Here is a 20,584-nt window from a genome sequence, read left to right on the forward strand (position 1 = left end):
TCTAGTGGGAGGTGTCCCTGCCCAGGGCAGGGGGGTTGAAACTAGATGATCTCTAAGGTCCCTTCCAACCTGAACAATTCTGTGATCCTGTGTGATTCTGTGATTAATGAAGAAGCTAAAGAGTACCGGCACCTGTATTAGCCCCTGGGGCACACCATTAGCAACTGACCCCCAGCTGGACTGATGACAAACCTTCAGTTCTGGCAGTTCAGCAACTTTTCAGTCTGTGTAAACATGCACTTACCTGGTCTGTACTCACTCAGTTTGTCAACAAGGATGGCCACGAAGGGCCACAGAGATGATCAGAGGGCTGAAGCACCTCTCCTACAAAGATGGGCTGAGAGAATTGGGGGAACTGCGTCAAAGGCCTTGACAGGATGAGGAGTAACAGTTTTAAACTGAAGGAGGGGAGACTGAGATGAGATCTCAGGAAGAAATTCTTTGCTATGAGGGTGGTGAGCCCCTGGCCCAGGTTGCCCAGAGAAGCTGTGGCTGCCCCATCCCTGAAGGGGTTCAAGGCCAGGTTGGACGGGGCTTGGAGCAACCTGGGCTGGTGGGAGGTGTCCCTGCCCAGGGCAGGGGGGTTGGAACTAGATGATCTTTCAGGTCCCTTCCAACCAAACCATTCTATGATTTTACATTACGGGAACCAGAGTGTGCGCTAGCAAGGAAAGATTTGCGTTACAGGCATTAGCAATAACCGCCAGCAAAGCACCCGACGGGGAACTATAGATGGAAGGAAGGGGGAAGGAAAAGAAGGCGGAAGGGAGGCGGAAGCGGCCTCTCCGCGCCTCAGGCCCCGCAAACGGCACCTCGTGCGCCTGCGCGTTGCGGCGGGGCCGTTTCCATAGCAGCCGGCATCAACAGCGCGGCCCGGCGCGCTCTGTTGGGGAGGCTGCCCCGCCGGCTGGGCCCGCCGCCCGCCATGAGCGAGCCGGAGGTGGAGGCGATCGTCTCCCAGAAGTACGAGATCAAGAGGCGGCTGGGCAAAGGGGTGAGTGCCTGGGGGAGCTCGGGGAGCCGAGCGGCGCGGGCCGACGCTACTTGCGAGCCCTCCCGTCCCGGCGGCGCCTGTGTCTGCGGCCTCCAGCCCCCTACCGCAGGCCACTGACCTGAACTGCCTTGAATGCTGGAGGCCCGAGAGTTTATATAGTTGAAGAAAAACTGGAGTTTGAAATATTTATTATGCCTAATAGAGGAAAAAAAAAAAGACATAAATTGTAGCCTGATAACTTCCTGTGACTTCTTATAGTTGTTTCACAACTAAATTTCAGAGGAAAGTGTTTTGTTGTAGCACATGAAACTGAACGTACCTTTAAATTCCCCACCAGGGTGGTTTTTTTCCTGTAATTTGCTGGAGAACCGCCACACAAAGCACCGACCTTGCATATACACCTGGTTTACAGTAAAATGAATCAGAGTCTCAAAGAATATTCTGTTCATGCTTGACAAATTCTTTCACGTTTACTGTAACTCCATTACTTCAAGTGATATGCCACATCATGTAGTTTTTTCCCCATAAAATTACATATTTTTATATGTGAGCCAATGTTAGTTTCCAAGATCTTTCTCCTCAGGCAGTCTCTAAGCCCTTCCTGATTATCTGCTTTTCTGTTCTGGCAGCTCTGACATTGTTTAGTTGTGTTGAAACTAGTAGTGGAGTATTTCATGTGCCATCACAAGTGGGAACTTAAGAGATGCTCATTTTCATCATCCTTGAAGACAATGTTTTATTTTTCTCCTTTTGAATTTACACTGATCGTTCTTATGTCTATATTTTATTCTGTTTGCCTCTGACTTGAGGTTTGCTGCCAACTTGTTACTAGTTATCAGCTTTCTCCCTTTGACTGAATGTAATATATTACATATATTCACAAACATGATTAAAGACATTCAAGTCTTTAAAGGACTTTAGTGGCTTCAGGTCTATTATCTAAGCATCACATTATCAAAACTACTAGTTGAGCATTTAAGTAGTTCCAGTCTCCTAATTGTCTGTGTTTTCTGCCTCTTGGATGCAGAAAGTTTTGTATGTGTTGTATATGTACACAGATGATGTACTTACGTGAGCATTTAAAAGGCTGTTGGAGTCCCTGAAACAGGTAAAGACTGCCCCAAAAATAGGGAGATAAGCTGTTCCTGTACAGTTATGGTAATCAAACAGTTTTGGTGTTTGTGTTTTTTTTAATTAAAAGCTATGTTACCTACTAAGGGAAAAAGAACTACTCAAGTTTTCTCTATTCTGGATGATTGTGTGATACTTGTAAATGGTGATTACTCAGTCTCCCTTGTGGAACAGATCCAGTTTTCTTACTTTTAGGTCATAGATTTGAATCTTAACTTTCCATATTCTAGGAGATGCCTTACATCTGCACAATGGGGTCATTTCTCACTCAGAAATGCCCAGCTAATGTTTAAATACTCATATAAAGTAAAACCGATGCAATATGTGATATTGAGTGATTTTCATGCTTAAATACTCAGAGGCATTGAGGCAGACTTCCCAAGAATATGTGTGGTCCTGGAGTATGGGTTCAGGTCCTTTGCCGTGCATCAGGAAGTACAAACAGTTGGAGTATAAGTATCTCAGATAAGTGCTATAATACTACGCTGTTGGCAATTGGGATGTCTCCTTTTTTTTCCCGAGTAACAAGCAATAGGACAAGAGGAAATGGCATCAAGTTGCACCAGGGGAGGTTTAGATTGGATCTTAGGAAAAATTTCTTCCCCAAAAGAGTTGTCAAGCACTGTAACAGGCTGCCCAGGGAAGTGGTGGAGTCACCATCCCTGGAGGTATTTAAAAGATGTGTAGGCGTGGTGCTGAGGGATGTAGTTTAGTGATGGACTTGGCAGTGCTAGGTTAATGGTTGAATATGTTCGTAAAGGTCTTTTCCAACCTAAATGATTCTATGATACTGTCACTATAGGCCTTGGTAACAAGTCTCTCTCCAGATTTTGTATGAGCCCCCTTTAAGCTTTAAAAGGCAAAAATAAGTTCTACCTGGAGCCTTCTCTTCTCCAAGCTGAACAACCCCAACTCTCTCTGCCCTTCTTCACAGGAGAAGTGTTCCAGCCGTTGGACCATTTTCATGCCCCTCTTCTGAACATGCTCTAACTGGTCCATGTCTTTCTTGTACTGGGGCTGGAGGCAGCACTGCAGGGGGGGTCTCCCCAGAGCGGAGCAGAGGGACAGGATCCCCCTCCCGGCCCTGCTGGCCACGCTGCTGGGGATGCAACCCAGGCTGCAGGGTCTTTCTGGGCTGCCAGCGCACATTGCCGGCTCATGGCCAGATTTTCCCCCCTTCCCAGCACCCCAAGCCCTTCTCAGCAGGGCTGTTCTCCATCACTCCATCCCCAGCCTGTGTGATGAGACTGGGGGCTGCCCCCACCCAGGGGCAGGACCTTGCACTTCATGAGCATGTACATCTGCTTTAGGGGCCAGGATGCTTGATCTTGTGGACTTTTGGTCAGACTCAGATGTTCTTAGTCCTTAACTCAACCAAGTATTGCTCATTGGCCTAATCTCTCTTTTATAGGTAGCTGGTGATTACCTCTTCTTTCAGTCCCTTTATCGAGTATGTTCTACTTCCACCCTGAAGGTCTGAACTGTGCTTAAGATGTCATAGTACACTTTTCATCTGTCCTTTTTTCTCCCTAGGCTTATGGCATTGTATGGAAAGCAGTCGATCGCAGGACAGGAGAAATAGTTGCTGTTAAAAAGATTTTTGATGCTTTCAGGAACAGAACAGATGCTCAGGTGAGAAATCATTGTTCTGTCATGTCCTGAAGGATGTGGTGGGAGTTCATAGATATTTTCAGGATTTATGTCTCTGAAAGACGTTAGTTATTTGGCAATTATGCATGTAATAATACAGCGTACAGCTGTATTAGGATAAAAAGGAGCAATAAATGTCAAGCTTTGTATATCATGACATCTACAAAATACTGTTTGATGTCGCTGAGGAAAAAGTGTCTTCATAGGCATGCACAATTTGATTCTCCTTTATGTTGTTACGCTATGCTGTCTAAGCACAGAGAGCACACTTGTGACTCTCTAGCGAGCAACTGAGTTTTTCCTAACCTGCCTACCATATGAGGGTTTCCTCTGCTTTAGAGATTAGAATAGATTTAACCCTTTCATTGGAAGTCCATACTCTGTTCTGTCATTCTGTTGAGGTGATAAAAAACTTTTTTTTTGTTTATTTCTAGAGAACATTTCGAGAGATTATGTTCCTGCAGGTAATATCCATTTTCCCCCTCTCCTCTCTGATTTTTAATTATCTCCGATGTTGTTCAAGTATTTTCTTCCCATTCTTTTTCAAAATGCAATGACCAGTGTTTACAACTCTATTTATTAATTTTTTTTCTGCACCATCTTAGCAAACAGTCTTTCCATGACTGGGCAAAAACACCTGAATGAAATGGAGAGTTGGTGTTAGTTTTCCTTTGAGAAATGCCCTGTTCTTTCACCATTTTTAGCAGTATGCCTACTCTAGGATCATCATATTGACTTGCACTTTCTGTCACTTACTTCTTTGTGGACAGAAAATGTTTTTCTTAAATTTAAAATGCCATGATTCAGAGGTGGGGCTGGGGTGTGGAAGAGATTTACATGCCAAAATGTTTTTCCTCCTTCATGTGGGAAGTAACTTGACCACTTGAAATAATCAATGGAGTTACTTAAGGCTGCTCTTGTTTTGATATAGTTGACCACACACTACACCTAATTATCTTATCAGTGGCATTAAAATTACCTGTCCATTCCTCCATAGACTTACCATGTAGAAACATCAATGTTTTTGAATAGTGATGATGTTGTTATAACTATGATTTTCTAAGGACACAAGCAAGGCAGGGCTCATAGGAAGAGGTATTTCCTAAGACTGACAAGTTTAAATAGGAAAGAGATGAGTGGATTTTTTTTTCTTTTTTAATCATTCTTTAAGCCTGAAACAGAAGCAGCAAACTTAAGAACTAAAAATGTATGAGAACAATTCCTTAGAAGTTAATTATCTCTAAGTTAGATCATGTCTGAAAGTATAGCACTTCTGGAGTAGATGGGTGGAGGAGGAGTTGGGAGAAGAAAAAGAAGGATGTTTCTCCTGAAGGAAAGAATGAGTCATTTTGGGGGAGGGAGGTAATGTGCCATTAAGCCCTTACTTTCATGACTTTCGGTCTCAATAGACTTAAGAATTTTAGTTTCCCCCCTCCTATTTTTGAAGGTATTTTATAGCTGTTTCTTGAGGTTCAGGACTGAGAGATCAGAAAGGGAAAGACATGAGAAATATTATTTCATTAGGAACTGATTGTTTGTCTTAATTTGCTTGTCTTTTGCAATTATTTTTTTAATTTGCAATAATGATTGCTTAGTTTAATCTGTATGTTTATTATAAAGTCATTTGATGGACTGGATGAAGTTTATTGTAATTGAGAAGTATTGATGTAGAATCTGGGCAATTGGATGATTCTCTTGTGGGTGATACATAGTATGCTGGTCATCGTGCTGCTTGCAGGTTATGTTTATTGTTCACTATAGTTGTAGATTTGTTTGGTGCATTTTGGGCCACATTTTAGAATGCCATTTTTGGTAATTACTTTAGTGAGAGCATTGTTCTGTAAGCAAAGATAAGTAGGACTGCATCCGACAAGATTTTTTTTTAAGGTAGGATGTTCACAGTGTCTCTAGCTGTGCAGAAGCCTTAGCTATAGGAAATAAAAGTTGTTAAGACTGAGAATGAAGTAAATGATCTTGACAGATTTGTCAGACTGCAAATTATGAGGATTCATCTCTATTTTAAGATATCTGTATTTAGGTATCTCTTTGTATGCTGACTGTCTGATCTCCCATTACAGTCAGTTCAATCAATGCAGCCTGTAGGGTGCTTTCAGCATACCCTCAAATAAACACTTTCTGGTTGGTTGGGGTTTCTAATTATGAATGTTGATGGCAACTTTGTTCTGTTTTCACTGCCACAATAATTCTTTGCCTTCAATAGAAAACATGAAGTGCATAAAGTTGACTGGATTTTATTCACAAATGGTATAGAGGGATTTTTACAACTAATGTCTCAGACAACAGAGATTTTTTTTTTGTAATTAATTGGCTGGTTTCATAGTGTGGAGCAAGCTTAAATCCTTTTTTTGTTTTTCTTTATTTTAGTAGAACCATAATGAAGGAAATAGCATGTTAATGCTTGTTCCAGACAATAATGCAAAATGAAGTAGATTATTGTCCTTTTTTATGGTTCACAAGCAAGATACTTGGTTTTGACAGTTGGATTTCTTCCCTCTGCAGGAATTTGGAGAACATCCAAATATTATCAAGCTGCTTGATGTTATCCGAGCTCAGAACGACAAGGACATCTACCTCATCTTTGAGTCCATGGGTGAGGCTTAGCATTGCATCAGCCATTTAAATCCAGCCTCTCTTATCAGTTATCTTTGTTCCCTACTAGCAGTGAATCTTTAAAGGGAGTAATAATTATATGAGAACTGGCTGATTGAGATGAAGAAAGATGGCAGTGAGTAACAAATTAGAAGGCCTGTAGAGACAGATGTGGAATTTTATTATCGAAAGTATGCACTAATAGAACAGTTACTGTAGCATAAGCTGCAAGTCAAACTGATAATACAGAGGGATTTCAGTACTATTAATAATTACAGTATTAACTTCTGTTGAGAATGCACTTGAAAGCTTACAGTTTGGACAATGGTCTATTCTGGCCTTGCTTTGAGGAACTTGTATTCACAACTTGGTAATCCTTTACTGATGTAAATATATTACTGATGTGATATATTACAGAGACAGATTTACATGCTGTGATTAAGAAGGGGAATTTGCTGAAAGATATCCACAAGTGTTACATTCTCTATCAGCTCCTGAAGGCAACTAAATTCATCCACTCAGGAAATGTTATTCACAGAGATCAGAAGGTATATTTCTTAGTCATAGTCTTTATCCTTCACTCAAGTTTTCTGTTAAACACTAAATGGAAATGTATGAAAAGAATGAGACTAGGAAAAGAACTTTGATCACAATCTTCTGCCATTCAGAGAGTAAAACGCGTATTAATTTTCCTTTGTTCAATTCAGCCTTCAAATATCTTGCTGGATGCAGACTGCTTTGTTAAACTTTGTGATTTTGGGCTGGCCCGTTCTTTATGTCAGATGAATGAGGACCAAGGTAACCCTCCTCTAACGGAATATGTGGCAACACGCTGGTACCGAGCCCCTGAGATCTTGCTTTCCTCTCGGAGGTAACTCCTTAATATGAGTGGAGGGATGGGATTCTGTAATTTCTTCACCACTCGGAAAATGTATTGTTTAAAAGTCTTACATCTTTTAATTGTCGATGTCACTAGATGCCATGTCATGTCAGCAGTCCATTTTCTCAATATGCATTTAAACTTCAGTTCTGCAACATAAAAATCTCTCATTACATGTACATTTCCTTCCTGGCTTCTTAGATTGTCCATTTACACACATTATCAGCTCGTCTGTTTGTCATTTTTTTCTCCCACTAGACTTATTCTTTCTCCCCATAAATCTGGGGGGGACTCAACAAAATTTGGTTGAGTACCTTAGTCCTCTTTTCCAAATTTAAGGTGAGGTTTTTTTTGTAGACCTTCAGAAAATATTCTGTAATCAAATGTTAAATCAGCTGCCTGTTAGTCAGGCTTAGTCCTTTTTCTGCATTAAATATACAAAATCTTAGTGATCAGAAAAGAAAATAAGTATAATTTGGGTTAGTATCCTAAATTTGAAATGTGTATGTTTTGCAAACTGTCATTTACCCATTGTTTGGCATTTACTTTGCTTAAGTAATTGTAACTAGTTTCTAGATACATTATGCCATGAAAAGTCAGTTGTTTCCAAGCAGCAACTTCTGTCTTCACTGTTGGTCATATGAAAAGTATATATTACCTTGTCCTGGAATTTATGTTTAATATATTTCCTTTCATGGTTTCCCAGAGTAGACTTTTAGTAGGATAAATCTCCTTTCTGTTTTATGCTTGCCAGTTTCATGATTCCTGAATCTCATTCACGTTTTAGTTAAAACCTGTGAGCATTCATATTCAAGGAGTCATCAAGCTTGTTTTTCTAGCAAAATAAGCTAATGTAGATGATGTGAATATCAGGTACAGAAAAATATGGGCTTGATTTAGTCCTAACTCTGTTAGAGTTCTGTTCTTACTTGTAGTTACACTAAAGGTGTAGACATGTGGAGCATTGGCTGTATTCTGGGAGAGCTGCTACTTGGGAAGCCTCTTTTTCCTGGAACATCAACAGTGAATCAAATAGAGCAGATCCTGAGGGTCATTCCTGCCCCATCCCCAGAAGGTAGGACTCTTCTACAGGGAAAGGTATTTAGAGAAGAGATTAAAAGAGTGAAAAAAAGCAGCCCAGATGGATCAGGGAAGAAGCTATCTCTTGTGAGTTGTTCTAACATCTTTCCAAGGAAATTAAAGACCTAATTGTGAAATTTTAGTGTTAGAGGAAAATAAGCTCATACTTGATTAAATGAGAAGCAAGACCCGGGCCTTCAAAACATTTTGACGTTTATAGGAGCATAACAATTTAAAACGGAGTATCGTACTTCAGTGGGACTTGCATAGTAAAGGTAAATTGGACTTTTTGGTCTGGAAATCTAAACACAGAAGTGAAAGCTGGAGTGAATATATATTAAATACAAAAGGGATTATTATTATTATTATTATTATTATGTATGTCTTCTATGAGTTCCAGTCTAACACTGGAACTCATACGCTTTATGAACTTTTACAACATGTTGATATGTTCTAACTGATTTAGCAAATAGTTTTTAGTAAAATAACTACCTTCAATTTGTGGACATCACAGTTTTGGAGAATTCTGTTCAAGTTTAAATTTATTTATAGTTTTTATTAGAGATTTGGTTGCTGTGAATGAAATACAAATGGAAATGTGTGTGTGAAAATGCCAAAACGGGAGTTAGAAGAATAGCCATCACTGAAAACAAAAAATGCTATCCCATTCCCAGCAGTACAATTGAAGAATGTGTTGATAATGTCATAACGAGAAGGTCTGCACTCTAAGACAAGACCACTGGACAAATGACTCATTAGCAGAAGGTCCTGTATCCTTACCACAGGACAGTGGCTGCAAGGTTGCAGCATATCACAGGCACAATTTCTTTTTCTTTTAGCCAAACAAGTCAAAACAAGCACTTGTTCAAAGCACTATTGCAAACAAGGAAAACCAGCCTATGAGCAGCAACTTTGTGTAGGATTTATGGGGACCAAAGAAGCAAGATTCTGAAGCAAAAAAAACATTCCATAGCAACTGTTGACTGACAGTATGACAGATATGTTCATAAAACAGTTCACATCACCAATCAAAAAGAACCCCAGCAAATGCGATGAGGAAGTCAATAGCTGGTATCCCTTGTTCTCTGTGTCCCACATAAGTAATCCTGGTCAGATCGTTTGGCCTCAGATATCTTGGTGCTTCTCTGTATGTGGATATGAGTGCAAGTTTATAAAATCTATGATAGAATGTATAGGAATTGAGAAAATCAGTTTAGAAAATTTGTAAGTAAATATTCCATTGAGTTTTATTAGGATAATTTCCGATGTTAATATCAAGTATTTGCTTGCCTTCATAAACTGTGTAGCTCTGGTAATCCTAATCTTGGCATTAACAGTATGTTTTCATTATTGCAGATATTTTGGCTATGCAATCAGATTACAGGGTCTCAGTTATTAACCGCATGAGTTCCCGGTAAGCCTTGTATATTCAATGTGTCTCAGAAGTCAACAACCTACTGTATGATGTTGACAAAGTTGCCCTGAAGTTTACCTTCCAGTGAAGTTCACCGGTGGAAATGGTTTCTGCTCTGTGCAGATTCACCTGCCTCTAGGGGAAGGCTTTGAGCAACCTGGTCTAGTGGGAGGTGTCCCTGCCCATGGCAGGGGGGTTGGAACTTGATGATCTTTAAGGTCCTTTCCAACCGAAACCATTCTAAGATTCTATGAAAAGAGCTTTTGCTGTAGCTGCCATGGATATAGAGAGGCTTAAACAGATGTCTGGCTTGCCCAGCCTCTTAGCAAATCCCTCTGTAGTAGAATCATAGAATCATTTAGGTTGGAAAAGACCCTTGGGATTATCGAGTCCAACCATCAACTCCACTCTACAAAGTTCTCCCTTACGCCATATCACTTAACACCACATCTAAACGAGTCTTAAACACATTCAGGGATGGTGACTCCACCACCTCCCTGGGCAGCCTATTCCAGTGTCTAACCACTCTTTCTGGGAAGAATTTTTTCCTAATGTCCAGCCTAAACCTACCCTGCTGCAGCTTGAACCCATTCCCTCTTGTTCTATTGCTAATGACCTGCGAGAAGAGACCAGCACCAACCTCTCTACAATGTCCTTTCAAGTAGTTGTAGAGAGGGATGAGGTCTCCCCTCAGCCTCCTCTTCCTCAAACTAAACAGTCACAGCTCCTTCAATCACTCCTCATCAGATTTATTCTCCAGGCCCTTCACCACCTTCGTTGCCCTCCTCTGCGCTCGCTCCAGCACCTCGAGATCTCTCTCATATTGAGGTGCCCAGAACTGGACACAATACTCAAGGTGTGGCCTCACCAGTGCTGAGTACAGGGGGACAATCGCCTCCCTCCTTCTGCTGGTCACACTATTTCTAATACAAGCCAGGATGGCATTGGCTTTCTCGGCCGCCTGGGCACACTGCTGGCTCATGTTCGGCCGCTTATCAATTAGAACCCCCAGGTCCTTTTCTGCCAGGCAGCTCTCCAGCCACACTTCTCCAAACCTGTAGCGATGCATAGGGTTGTTGTGGCCCAAGTGCAGGACCCGGCACTTGGCCTTGTTGAAGCTCATACCGTTAGCGTTGGCCCATCGGTTCAATCTACCCAAGTCTCTCTGTAGAGCCTCCCTATCCTCATGTAGATCAACACTCCCGCTTAGCTTCGTGTCATCTGCAAACTTGCTGATGATACACTCTATGTCCTTATCAAGGTCGTCAATAAAGACGTTAAACAGAAATGGTCCCAACACTGAGCCCTGAGGGACACCACTTGTGACTGGCTGCCAGCTGGAGTTAACTCCATTGACCACCACTCTTTGGGACCGCCCATCCAGCCAGTGCTTGATCCAGCAGATCGTATGCTCATCCACGCCGTGAGCCGCCAGTTTTTCCATGAGAATTCTATGGGGGACAGTGTCAAATGCTTTTCGAAAGTCTAGGTAGACAATGTCCACAGCCTTTCCCTCATCCAATAATTGGGTCATCTTGTCATAGAAGGAGATCAGGTTCGTCAGGCAGGACCTGCCTTTCATAAACCCATGCTGACTAGGCCTGATCTCCTGCTTGTCCATTATATGACTTGTAATGGCACTCAAGATGATCTGCTCCATGACCTTCCCTGCTACCGAGGTCAGACTGACAGGCCTATAGTTTCCCAGATCCTCCTTTCTGCCTTTTTTATAGATGGGCGCTACATTTGCTACCCTCCAGTCCATTGGGACCTCCCCAGTTAGCCATGACTTCAGGTAGGTCATGGAAAGTGGCTTGGCGAGCACGTCTGCCAACTCTTTCAGCACTCTTGGATATAACCCATCCGGTCCCATAGACTTGTGCGCATCCAAGCGGCGTAGCAGGTCGTAGATCACTTCCTCTTTCATTGCGATGACCTCATTCAGCTTCCCCTCCCTGTCTCCTAGCTGACGAGGCTGGGTGCCCAGGGAACAGTTAGTTCCACTGCTAAAGACTGAGGCAAAGTAGGCAGTGAGCACCTCAGCCTTTTCCTCAGCCTTCGTGACTGTGTTTCCCTCTGCATCGAATAAGGGAGGGAGATTTTCCCTAATCCTCCTTTTGTTGTTAATGAATTTATAGAAACATTTTTTGTTATCCTTAACAGCTGTAGCTATGTTGAGCTCTAGCTACGCTTTGGCTAGTAGGATTGCTGCATGTAAGAGCAGCAGCAGGGGGTAGTGAGTAAGCAAGCGGGTGGGGGCTTAGCTGCCAGCCGAGATCAACCCACCCCAGCGCCTCTGAGAAGAGCGCTCTCATTTCTATAACCCTTCTCTGAGTAGTGAAAAGCAATTGGAACTCCATTCATTGCTGGCATTTATTTGACAGCCCTTCTCTTCGGATGTTATCTTCTCCACACACACCCCCCCACCCCCAAAATGTGAAAGTCAAGTGGCTAAGTTCTGCTGGATGGCTCTGGCTAGGTAAAAGAACAAGTGAAACAAGTATTCAAAACTGAATACCTTTTCTGAGCCACTCAGTCCAAATGCTGTGTTCTTGGGACAACACAGTAGTGGATCACTTTTCTAAACTAAAAGAATGTTGTCATGGAGTGGCAAAATTATTTAAAATATAAGTAAAAATTGTGTTTTAAAACTGATTTTTCAAATGTATTAGATATTTTCATGTTTATTATGTTAATTATTATCTTTAGGATTTCAAAATGCAAAACCAGATTTTTAAACTTCGTCTTCTCATTGGAAATTATACAGGAATATATTTCTGTGGTTTAAGGGCTGGATTTGTGATATCTTTAACAGTTCAACTGAAACATCCAAGTTAGGAGTCTGGGCTTCCTGCATTGTCAAAAGAACAAAAGAAGGACTCATTGTCCAGAGGAGTTATTATTCACTTGTGTCTGATATCTCTCACTCTTTCCACTGAAACAAGAGAAGGACTAGACTTGCAAGTTAGGAACTTCATGTAGATTCCTAGCGCTAGGAGGGAGGCATTCAAACCTAATCAAAGGGATAAAAGACTGTACCATAGTCACAGGCCTATACTTTAGAGTGTTTCAGGATTATGACACACTATTTGTGAGTGAACTCTGGAATCAGGTGTCACTTTTATGTGATTCCCAGAACTTCACAGACACTGGGAGTTTATATCGTTGTTTTCTCACTTCTAGGCAGCGAGTAACATTTGAGGAGATTTTACCATCCTCTACTCCACTGCCTGCCTTGGATCTTCTGAAGAAACTTTTAGTATTTAACCCTGATAAACGACTCACAGCAGAGGAGGCTTTGCAGCATCCTTATGTGAAAAGGTGAGCATAACACCAATGTGCAATTTCCCTTGAGATGTTATAGACCTGCTTTTGGCACAAGTTTTCTTTACGTCCATGACAGAAAAAAAAAAAGACAAAGCTAATTCTTAATTTTCTCTACCCCAGTTTCCACTAGAGGTCACACTAGATGATTTAATAATCCTTTTTAACATTATATTAATCTGTGATGCTGGTTTTAGTCTTAGTGAATTGCATTATGTGTTATCATCATCTTAGGTTTCACTGTCCTGCCAGGGAGCCCTCTCTGGATTATGATGTGATTCTTCCTTTAGGTGATGATATCCAGCTGTCTGTGGCAGAATATCGAAATAAACTATATGAGGTACTTTCTCTTACCCTATTTTCCAAAATCCCAGTCCTCCAGATAACCTGCCATTCTTGCATACACTTATTGAGTTCTGTCATTTTCTTCTATTTGCATTCCCCTAGGCTTTCTATACATGCTTACAGTTACATCTTGGTGTTTCTTATTAGTAAGTTCTATACTGTCATAATTTTTGAGAGGTCTCTAAGTCCAGATTCCCACTGGGAAAAGAAAAGCCTGTAAAGCATAATGTATGAGAAAGACTGTGTTAGAGGAAAATATGCTGGATCCAACAGTCCAAGAGAGGTGAGACTGCTGCCACTCCATGTCCCCAGGTCCAGCCAGTACGAAGTTGTATTCTCAGTGGGCACACACACATAGAAAACACATACACACTACATATATACATATATAATGTATACATGGCTGGCCACATGGATCACAAACAGGCACTCAGAGCACTCTCACAAACATAGACAGCACCAACAGCCTCATCCTGCTCCCTTCTCTGGCTGAGCAAGATGGATGTCCATTCATGAGAATATATATATACATACATACGAGGTGGATCCCTGCAGCAGCTGGTCTCAGGCACTCAGTCTGCCCAGTAGCTGTCCCTTGGGTCCCCACCTCCTCAGTTGTTGGCACGTGGATAGACAGGCCCCCAAGGCTGCAGCCCTGCTCCAGTTGCTGGTACAGACCATGCAGACAAACAGCTGGCCAGGACTTTCCAGGTCCCTTAGCTGACCTCAGCACCCCACCCGCAGTGCGCTCACCCCTAGAAATACACAAGTGCTCTCACACCCAGAGCTGGCCCTTAGAGATGCCTGGGCCACTTGAACTGTTCACCGACTAGTCTGACTTGGTCTTTGCTGGAATCAGGGGCTCACTTGCACACCTGCACTCTCTTCAGTTGCTGGCACCATGGACACACAGGCCCTCTGAGCTGTGATCTGAGTCCAGTTACTGGCACTCACACCTGCATCCACACACACACAGACAGAATAGACAGTCTCTCTTCCAGCAAAGAGAAAGGAATTTAATAAGAACATAGAGCAAACTGCATTGATCAGATGCAGGGCATGGCCAGACGACCATATTGACCAGCCAGCTGTTGACACACAACTGTCTGTTTTATACCTCTACCCACTATTTCCCGCACTCTTTCCTCCCCAAATCACCTAAACCCCTCTCTCTTCCTGCTTTTGGTTTCTAACCTAAACATCCCATAATAACTCCTGTGTGATCCTATTCTTTCTTTCCATTGAGAATATTACTACTATCTTCTTTCTAACCCTAAATTAATTTTAAAATTATACTTGTTACCTATCCTGGGAAATAAATTGCAGTTATTTTTAAGTCTTTATCTTTGTTTCTGCGTTTTGTTCCTCTGCTCTGCTGTGTAGCTGTGTTAACTAATCAGCTTCTCCTTTCTGTAGATGATCCTTGAAAAAAAATTAAATAGACATCCAAAGGAGCAAGTGCAGAGAGAAGGCATTCACCTAAGTCAGTCTGAATCTAAGCCACTTCTTCCAAATTCCAGTTCTGTGACTTTACCTACCAGGAAAGACCAGAGAGAACCAACACCACCTCTTCTAAAAACTTCGCATGTGCACGCTGGAACTACAACTAGTGTCCAGCCAGAAGTATCCAGCCGGAGTGAAGATTTATGTCAGAGACCAAAGATCCATGTGATATATAATCCCATAACACACACTACTGTTCAAAGTAGGTACTACACTCCTACAGTGGGATGTAATCCACCGCAAGGCACTATTCTGGGGAAGAAAGAAGGGAACAGATTGAGTGGGGAAAAATAAATAAGGGAAATTGGAAATTTACATGGCAAAATGAGAAGGTGAAAGTGTGGGAGGAAAATGGCATAAGAGCAAAAGACTGTTGAATGAGTTTTGAGTGTATGACATTCTTTTTGGCCCTTTCCTGCCTCAGTCTTGACCCTATGTTCCTTTCTGTTTTGTCTTTGCTTCTATACTGCTGTTATCTTTTCCCATGCCCTTTTGAACTAGTTTTGTTTGCTACTACATTCTAATTTTATTCTGAATATTTTTGTTCTGTTTGTGAGATGAAGAGAGGTGGCAGAGGCGGACTCAATTTTTATGTCCTGTCTATGTCTCATTCAGTGTGTTCCGTGTCCTCATGATTTTCCTTTCTCTCATGTTTTTTCTTCTGCAGGTAATGCAAATTCTGGTGCTGTGATCAGGAACTGTCCTGCACCACCTTCTCAACAGGCCAGAATCTCCAACAATAAGAAACCGGGGAGGCAAATCACATGGGCAAATGCAAATGCTCGGCTGCCTCCTACAAGTGTACAGAACCTTTATAATGTGAGTAGCAGTCCTACCAAAAAAATACCAAACAAACCCTTAACTTTTCATGGACCAAAATTATATAGACACAAAATATGTTAATTTGCAACTTTGTAAAGACACTTAAATGAGAGGCAAGACATACTGCTCCAGAAGTGACTGAATTAATAAATTTTTATCAGTTAAAATTACTTATGCCAAAGATACACACTGCAGTTTTGTTGCTTGTATGTAGCATCAGTCAAGTGGTACCAGTAACCTATTTTGCTAGGACAGTTGGCTTGTGCAGAGTATGTTCCCTTCACTAGAGAGCTGGAGAGCGTGCTAACTGAAGAGGTTCTTCTCGTAGGGGAAATAACTAGACATAACTTGCCTCTAATAGGGGGTAGATTCATACAGGAACTTGCATATTGCAGTCTTCAGTGTTGCAATACCTACATTTCAGGTGTTTTGTCTACTAATTAAGTTTACAACCCTGAGTTAAGTCCTGTGCATGAGGCCGAGTGTTGAGAGGAAGACAATCTATAGCAATCACCAGGAAATGCCAAGGGCACAGATGTGGCTTAAACCTTACATCTCCGGCATATGTAATGCTGATCTTCAGCTAGTCTAGGTTTATAAACACTAACTTTCTCCTGGAGTTTTAAGTCTAACCCCAGTGTTTAAAAAACCCTATCACCTGTGTCTTGAGCAGCAAGAGTATTTTGGTACCTATAGGTTTATGCAGGAGTTCTGTGAATGACTGTTGAATTTAAGTATGGGAATTAGGTACTTCAGAGAACATGAAGTAACACAGACCTTCTGTAAATCTAGGTCTCTGCCTCATTAGCACTATTTTTTTCACAAAGATTAGTTGTAATGGATCATATATGTCAGCTAACAGTAATAAAAAAAGAAATAATATAAAGTAAAAATATATCTGCAGATTCTTTGCCTCTACTTCTTTTTCCCATTTTGAGTTTTTAATGCAATGTCTTTTGAGACATGCTGAGATATATGATGTTTTTTCCACTGCTCTTTTTCTAGAGGACAGGCTAATTTTGGATTCCATTCTACTTTTGGTTTTATCACTTCAGACAAGTGAGCATTTGAACACCATTTTAGATTATCACATTGCTCAGATTGTCAGCAGCACCAAAAATTCCCTTTGACTTCGAGAATCACAGATCAGTTGCTTTTACACTATCTTCAATGATGGCTTGTCCTGTCCAAAGGCAGCACATTCTTTTTTAACCAAATTGAGACTGTTGGGTATTCCACACTTAGCTGGAGAGTTCTCACTTCCTCTGGAACCAACCTAATGGATTGCTGTTGCTGAACCATGAAGGTTTCAGTTCTGTCCTCTCTGCTCCTCCCTCTTCCTTGTTGTTGGTCATGCTTCCTTGTAAAAGTTCTTATTCTCATCGGGTTCTTAAATGATCTCCTTGCCTCTGCTTTTTCTTTTTCCTGAGCTGTTTGTCTCTCATTAGGTCAAGGAGAGTCTAGCCAACACTAGGTGGCCAGAGGAAGCTTATGGCAGAGGAAGAATGTGGAAGGAGGTGCCACAGATTACCTTTTTTGTGCCAGTAAAGATTGACTTGTTTGTCATGGGACTTTCTCACATCCCCACAAAAGAATATTTGAGTGTCTATGTGCTGGAGCATTCAAAACATTCAAAATGTATGCTAAGCACAGTTGTGTGAAGGGACTTCTGACAGACACCACTATCAAAGATGAGTTGAGTGGGATCACCTGCTTTGTGTCAGCATGCAATATCACATTTACCTTAAAGCAAATTATTTCTTTGAACACAGCTCTGAATCACGGAATCTTCAGAGTTGGAAGGGACCTCTAGAGATCATCTAGTCCAACTCCCCTGCTAGAGCAGGGTTGCCTAAAGCACATCCCTCAGGGCTGCATCCAGGCAGGTCTTGAAAATCTCCAGAGAAGGGGACTCCACAACCTCCCTGGGCAGCCATGGTTCAGAATGATCTGAACCATTTCAAGCTAGAAGCAAACTTCAGGCACTGTTAAAGAGTCAAGCTTATTCCTACTGAATCTCTTCTTACTGTTGTGATTGATATGAAAATCCGTATGAGTAACTCCTAAAATAACTGGCATGATTGCCAGTAACTTCCAAGTATGTCCACATGCACACTTGCAACCCATCTTTCCATTTCTCTGCTTTGGAATGTTTTGAGAGTGAAAGGAACTATTCATTCCACAAGTGTGGAGCAAATGTGGAAGCATTTATTCCACAATATGAGATTGTGGAGATTGCCACATGTGCAGCTGTACATATGAACAATGTGTTTTGAAGAATCTTTAGGTAATTGTGACAACTTTCTGCTACTGGAAGAGCATAATAGGGAGAAGATCACCCTACACATGCCCTGTGCTTTATATTTGTTCCCTGAAAGGAAGGCTAATACTAACTAGTGTCAGAGACAGGTTATTGTGATTTCTATCACAATAGATCATCAGCGTTGTGGCTGATCTTATGTTAAGTGAATGTTAACTTTTCCGTCTTTCTCATTTAGCCTCAGCAGGACCTGAAAAGTTCAGACAGTCCAGTTTGCTCTGCATTCAGTCTGCATTCATTTCCAATATCCTATCAGGCTCATGAAACTCCTGTTCTCAGCCATTTGACTGGGAAAGGCTCCTACAATGGCTGGGTTGACAGCAGCCAGTGCCATAATAGTGAGTGGAAACTCTTGCCTTTCAGTTAACTAGAGGTTCACAAAGCATAAGTTGCAGTGAAACAGCTCTCCTCTTGAACTGGAGAGTCAAATGTATTAAGTACTGTAATGTATTAATGTATTATTAACTTTTCCCCACAGGGGCTGATAATCACAGTACCCATATGCAGCTTCCAACTCAGAAAGCCCCAAGCCATTGGATTGGCAGGAGCCAGGAGGATATACTGGGGAATGATGATGATCTGTCTTTTGTACATTTATTTAAAGCATTCACTGCTGTTGAAAGCAAGATACTAGCCAAACAGGCCTTTGGACTTTTGCTGCAGTGCAGGATTAATTTGTTGTACCTTGCTCCAGTGCCACTACCTCATTCTTTATACACCCATTTTTAAGCTCTTCTCCCTCACACCGTTCTCACCATCCTATTCTTGATCTTACGAAACAGACTATGTTTTGTTTATTATTCTTATAATATTCATGATCTGTCCTACTCCTCAGCTGAAGCTAAATCTGTGTTATTTGTATTTTAAAGGCTGATTACAGGTTACTAACTATCTTGGCTTTTCTTTCTCACACAGAATTCAAGAAATATTCAGTTTCACAGCAAAGATGTTCGACCCCTTCTGAAGCCCAGTAAAAAGATGTTCCAGATTACTGCAAATATGGGAGCTGCTGGTGATCCGAAAGCATCAATGGGCAGTTACTCCCAGGCCTATGGAACCATATGTAAATCTGCACTGCAGAGTCTTCCGATATCAAAGTCCTCCCAACACGAGCAGTGAATATGGAAGTGTTCTAACCAGGTGAAGTACAGCTCATCTCATCAGTCCCTAACTGAGCCAGTAATAGCAAGTGAGAGCAAAATATAACAGGCGTTTGACAGGGAAATGCTTTATTCATTGCAAGGAACAATGTACTACTTTCCTCTAGACAAAACAATGGGAAGGAGAATCTAATCCCTTTGCCTTCAAGTCTTACCAGACAAGGGCACAGCACTATTTGCTCCCATACCATGAAAGCAATTAATACTGTCAGTTAATATTCCTAGTTTGAATTATTGCAAAAAATTACAGAAAACCGCAATATTCTGACACTTGAATGTGTTTAGACATATACAGACTATTCAGGGCCTTTAGACATATTCAGACACATTCAGGGCCCCAGAGAGAGACTTTTTACCAAGGCCCGTAGTGACAAGAAAGGGGTAACAGTTTTAAACGGAAGGAGGGGAGATTTAGATGAGATATTGGGAAGAAATTGTTTGCTGTGAGGGCGGTGAGCCCCTGGCCCAGGTTGCCCAGAGAAGCTGTGGCTGCCCCATCCCTGGAGGGGTTCAAGGCCAGGTTGGACGGGGCTTGGAGCAACCTGGGCTGGTGGGAGGTGTCCCTGCCCAGGGCAGGGGGTGGCACTGGGTGGCCTTTAAAGGTCCCTTCCAACCCATTCTATGATTCTGTGATTCTTTAGCAGTTTCAGGTGCATTGCTTAAATGTGGATATTTTTTTTGAGCAGAACAGGTAACTATCTGTTCTCTGAAGACCAAGACAACTAAACTCCTCATAGATAATCTTAAAGCCCTTCATTTTGTTTTCCTCTAATTTCTATGATTCCTCTGGAGTAAATTAACATAATCAATGGGGATTATTTTCATTAAAATCAAGTAGAAAAGCATTTTAAATTGAGTTCTGCTACAATATTTAGTACCTTACTGACCATGTAATTTGTAATATTGTAATAATAAATACTTTATTTCTTTGTCTTTCAGTCAATGTTTGCTGTGTGTGAAAGGGGGAAAAATACAGGGGTATCTTGTTCAATGAATAATGCGGTAATTTCTTCTTTCCTTTCAGAAAGCAATTTTCCAAGAGATACTATTGCTGAAACATCATGAAGTTGTTATCAGGCAACAGTGGGACTATAGTAAACTTTAAAACTATATTCCTGTTTTAATACTGATTTTTGATACATTCTCTTCATTAACTTGAAGTTCTTATAAGAAGTCTCTGTCCCTGAAATTTTACTTCACCTATGATAAAAGATAATTATTCCAGAACATTGGGACTACAGTTACAGAGGGGATTCAGGCACTAAATTCCAACATGGGAGTACCACTGTCATTGATAGCATATACTTTTTATCTTTTAGTATCTAAACACCAAAGTCTAGTTAAGTAAAAA

At 41.4% G+C, this 20,584-nt stretch overlaps 1 protein-coding gene across 2 annotated transcripts; it reads left to right on the forward strand.

Annotated features, from left to right (window-relative positions):
* The first annotated feature begins 862 nt into the window (after positions 1 to 862).
* On the forward strand, positions 863 to 20,553 carry MAPK15 (mitogen-activated protein kinase 15). Of its 2 annotated transcripts, XM_054193327.1 has the most exons (14): positions 863 to 994; positions 3,659 to 3,757; positions 4,210 to 4,239; positions 6,296 to 6,386; positions 6,803 to 6,933; positions 7,093 to 7,256; positions 8,201 to 8,340; positions 9,702 to 9,759; positions 12,943 to 13,080; positions 13,318 to 13,423; positions 14,845 to 15,133; positions 15,599 to 15,750; positions 18,989 to 19,213; positions 20,258 to 20,553. In XM_054193327.1, exons 1-13 carry the CDS (start codon positions 926 to 928, stop codon positions 19,190 to 19,192), a joined length of 1,671 nt encoding a protein of 556 aa, XP_054049302.1. In that variant the 5' UTR covers positions 863 to 925; the 3' UTR covers positions 19,193 to 19,213; positions 20,258 to 20,553. The 2 variants fall into 2 exon arrangements, with proteins under 2 accessions (XP_054049302.1, XP_054049301.1); XM_054193326.1 differs by lacking the exon at positions 20,258 to 20,553 and having other exon boundaries at positions 18,989 to 20,114.
* Positions 20,554 to 20,584: the final 31 nt, after the last annotated feature.

The sequence above is a fragment of the Rissa tridactyla genome, chromosome 2 (assembly GCF_028500815.1).
Source record: "Rissa tridactyla isolate bRisTri1 chromosome 2, bRisTri1.patW.cur.20221130, whole genome shotgun sequence".
In the NCBI taxonomy this organism is placed as follows: Eukaryota; Metazoa; Chordata; class Aves; order Charadriiformes; family Laridae; genus Rissa; species Rissa tridactyla.

What these genes read in the sequence shown, in the direction of transcription:
- MAPK15 (XM_054193327.1), top strand. Translation starts at nt 926, where the DNA reads ATGAGCGAGCCGGAGGTGGAGGCGATCGTCTCCCAGAAGTACGAGATC. An exon ending in AGAGGCGGCTGGGCAAAGGG is followed by an intron (nt 995 to 3,658) that starts GTGAGTGCCTGG and finishes TTTTCTCCCTAG; the next exon opens with GCTTATGGCATTGTATGGAA. An exon ending in TCCTGCCCCATCCCCAGAAG is followed by an intron (nt 8,341 to 9,701) that starts GTAGGACTCTTC and finishes TCATTATTGCAG; the next exon opens with ATATTTTGGCTATGCAATCA.